This window comes from Panicum hallii, chromosome 1 (assembly GCF_002211085.1).
Source record: "Panicum hallii strain FIL2 chromosome 1, PHallii_v3.1, whole genome shotgun sequence".
Taxonomy (NCBI): Eukaryota; Viridiplantae; Streptophyta; class Magnoliopsida; order Poales; family Poaceae; genus Panicum; species Panicum hallii.
In genome coordinates, this window is record NC_038042.1 from 44,548,882 (window position 1) to 44,552,046 (window position 3,165).

The 3,165-nt window shown below is 57.9% G+C and overlaps 1 protein-coding gene across 1 annotated transcript; it reads left to right on the forward strand.

Moving 5' to 3' along the window:
- Positions 1-345: 345 nt before the first annotated feature.
- On the forward strand, positions 346-3,165 carry LOC112879078 (bidirectional sugar transporter SWEET15-like). Its single transcript, XM_025943418.1, has 4 exons — positions 346-625; positions 1,280-1,316; positions 1,735-2,107; positions 2,201-3,165. The coding sequence occupies exons 1-4, from the start codon at positions 571-573 to the stop codon at positions 2,720-2,722; spliced, it is 987 nt and encodes a 328-aa protein (XP_025799203.1). The 5' UTR covers positions 346-570; the 3' UTR covers positions 2,723-3,165.

Consider the following 3,165-nt stretch of genomic DNA (forward strand, 5'->3'; position numbering starts at 1 on the left):
CCAGGAACGGCTTCGGCCTCACGCCGGCCGCCAGTCTCCGGGTGCATGCTGTTTGCCATGTCACGGGGAGGGGGGGCGTTACGAGATGAATCACAAGGAACCAACCGGGGCTTTCGCAGCAAGCTGCCTTGGAGCCCTGAGCAAGCTGCCTTGGGGCTTTCGCCGCGCGCTGCACTGCAGGCTTACCCTCCCCTCCCTCGTTCTCGCGGCGCCAAAAGCAAGCACGGCGCGACAAGTCAGTGTGTAATCATAGATCCAACGGGGCCCGCACCACTAATAACTCCCCGGCCTGCACCCCTCTCCCCTGCGCTCCCTCTCTCCCTATATATAGGAGGCCCTGCCGGTGCCAAGGTTCTCCAAGAGCCCAAGGCAGCTGAGAGCCTCCTCACATAGCGAGCGAGCTCCTCTGCCCTCTGCCACCACCTCCTCCTCCTCCTGCTCCTCCTCTCCAGTGCAGCAGCAGCACCGCCGCCGCCGCCGCTTCTCCACTTACTGCTCTAGATCTCTCCCACCGAGCGAGAGGAGAAGGGGGTCGTTATCTTGTGAGGATCGAGAGGCAGAGAGATCGAGATGGCTTTCCTCAACATGGAGCAGCAGACCTGGGCCTTCACCTTCGGTATCCTAGGTAATAACCGCCCACTGCTTACTGCACCCTTCTTTCTCGATCAGTTCTGCATTGTTTGTTTCTCCCGTATCCCTTGAGATGCATCTGCACACATGCCAGCATCACCTCCCTACCAGACGAGCACCGTACCATTCCCCGAGTCCTTCCGGGATGAAAAACCAAACCGAAGCAGCCACCACCCTTTCCCTGAGCCGAGTTTTCAGTTACCCAGCCTCCATCATCAGATATTTCGTGTGGCCACGCACCCCAATCAGCAGCGCGTAACAGCACACACACTCCTCGCTATTATGTCCCGGTCAGGCAACCTCTTTCCAAGCCACACAGTATAGTGGCAGCTGTAGAGCTAGCCAGCGTTGCCCCCGTCTCGAATAAATGGAACCGCCGGGGCCAAACTTTTAGTGCCTAATGAGGTGGTTAGTCCGAACGGAGAAAGCAATCCCCGTCATACATGTTCCATGCATACCTTCACGAGAACCGTACCGGCGGGGCGCGGCAAGCTGACGAGTTTCTTTCTTCTACCTCCGGGAAACCTGGATTGCTTCTAGCTTCTCCTTTCGTTTCTTTTCCAGATCACTCGATCTAGTAAGCATTTAGCTGACTGCCGCTGATGTGTCCTCTGACTGATGGATCTCTTGTTTTTCTTTGCTTTTTCAGGTAACATAATCTCGCTGATGGTGTTTCTGTCACCGCTGTAAGTCACTCTGCTTGCTTTGCCCCCCCGTCTCTCTTTTATTTTTTTACCTACTACCTGCGGTTAATCTTGATATGGACGCACGCATCACATTTTATACTACTTCTAGTGTATTCAGAGCATTTTTTTTTACTTCATCGGTAGGAATAAAAATAAAAACATGTATCTTAATCAATGTATGAAGGGTCGCCATCGTCCATATATCTCTTCTAGAATTCTGCTTATACCTGAAGACAACATAGGAAATCAACTTGATGAGAATTCTTGCACGTCACCTTTAGTTGAGAGAGTGCCATTGTTGGCCGGGTACTATTATTGAGCTAGCAACAAGTGCTTATCAAACGAAAATCAGACCGTCAGTAATTAATCCGATCCGTGCTCATCGATCGCTGCTTGCTGCATATATACATACATACAGGCCGACGTTCTACCGCGTGTACCGCAAGAAGGCGACGGAGGGCTTCCAGTCGACGCCGTACGTGGTGACCCTCTTCAGCTGCATGCTGTGGATCTTCTACGCGCTGCTCAAGTCCGGCGCCGAGCTGCTGGTCACCATCAACGGCGTCGGCTGCGTCATCGAGACGGTGTACATCACCATGTACCTCGTGTACGCGCCCAGGGCGGCGCGGGTGCTCACGGCCAAGATGCTGCTGGGGCTCAACGTCGGCGTCTTCGGCCTCGTCGCGCTCGTCACCATGGTGCTCTCCAAGGGCAGCCTCCGGGTGCACGTGCTCGGATGGGTCTGCGTCAGCGTCGCGCTTAGCGTCTTCGCCGCGCCGCTCAGCATCATGGTGCGTAGCGTGCTACTACTGTACATACTGATCGGTCGAATTCTTCTGTGGTCTGACCTGAAGATCGATTGCTACTACTTTGCATTATTGCAGCGGCAGGTGATCCGGACCAAGAGCGTGGAGTTCATGCCCTTCTCGCTCTCCTTCTTCCTGGTGCTGAGCGCGGTGATCTGGTTCGCGTACGGCGCGCTCAAGAAGGACGTGTTCGTGGCGTTCCCCAACGTGCTGGGCTTCGTCTTCGGCGTCGCGCAGATGGCGCTGTACATGGCGTACCGGAACAAGAAGCCCGCGGCCGCGGTGGTGCTGGTGGAGGAGGTGAAGCTCCCGGAGCACGCCAAGGAGGTGGCCGCCGCGGCGGCAGCGGCGGCGCCCGAGGGCAGGGCCAGCTGCGGCGCCGAGGTGCACCCCATCGACATCCTGCCGGCGGAGGAGCCGCCCGTCGTCGCGGCCGTGGCCGTGGCGGCACGCGACGACCCGCAGCAGGTCGCGGTGGCCATCGACGTGGAGCCCGTCACGTGCGCCGCCGCGGCAGCAGCAGCCGGCGGGGTCGACGGCCTGGTGGCGGCGGAGCTGGCGACGATGAAGCCTGACACGGCCATTGCCGTGGAGGTGTAGGTTAGCCGCGGCGCAAGGCGGCACAAGGAAGTCTCTAGCTAGTACCAGTCAGTCAGTAGTAATTCTCATGTGAACAAGACCGGGCGGGCGGGGCTGCTAGCCTGCTACGCTACGGCAGTCTGCTGCATGCATGCAGGCGCGTTGACCGGTGGAGGTGGAGGTAGCCGGGCCCGTAGGCGAGTAGCGCCTTGGCAGGCACCCACGGGGCAGCCGTTACTGGCTGGCCTGTGCGATGAGCCGGCGAGAGACGAGTGAGAGAGATAGCGCGAGCGAGAGGGTCGGTCGGTTCATCAGATCCAGACGGCTAGCCCCCGTGTGTGTGTGTGTGTTAATCGATTCGATCGGCTTGCCGCCTTTGTGTGTCCCAGTCTGACTGTTTCATTTCCACCATTCCCATGCCCACCGTCGCAGCAGCAATAAACTCGGATTGGACGATTTACTTC

Excerpts from the sequence above, each read along its gene's own strand:
- LOC112879078 (XM_025943418.1), top strand. The coding sequence starts at position 571 with ATGGCTTTCCTCAACATGGAGCAGCAGACCTGGGCCTTCACCTTCGGT. Across the intron at positions 626-1,279 it reads CTTCACCTTCGGTATCCTAG|GTAACATAATCTCGCTGATG; the intron begins GTAATAACCGCC and ends TTGCTTTTTCAG. Across the intron at positions 2,108-2,200 it reads CCGCGCCGCTCAGCATCATG|CGGCAGGTGATCCGGACCAA; the intron begins GTGCGTAGCGTG and ends GCATTATTGCAG.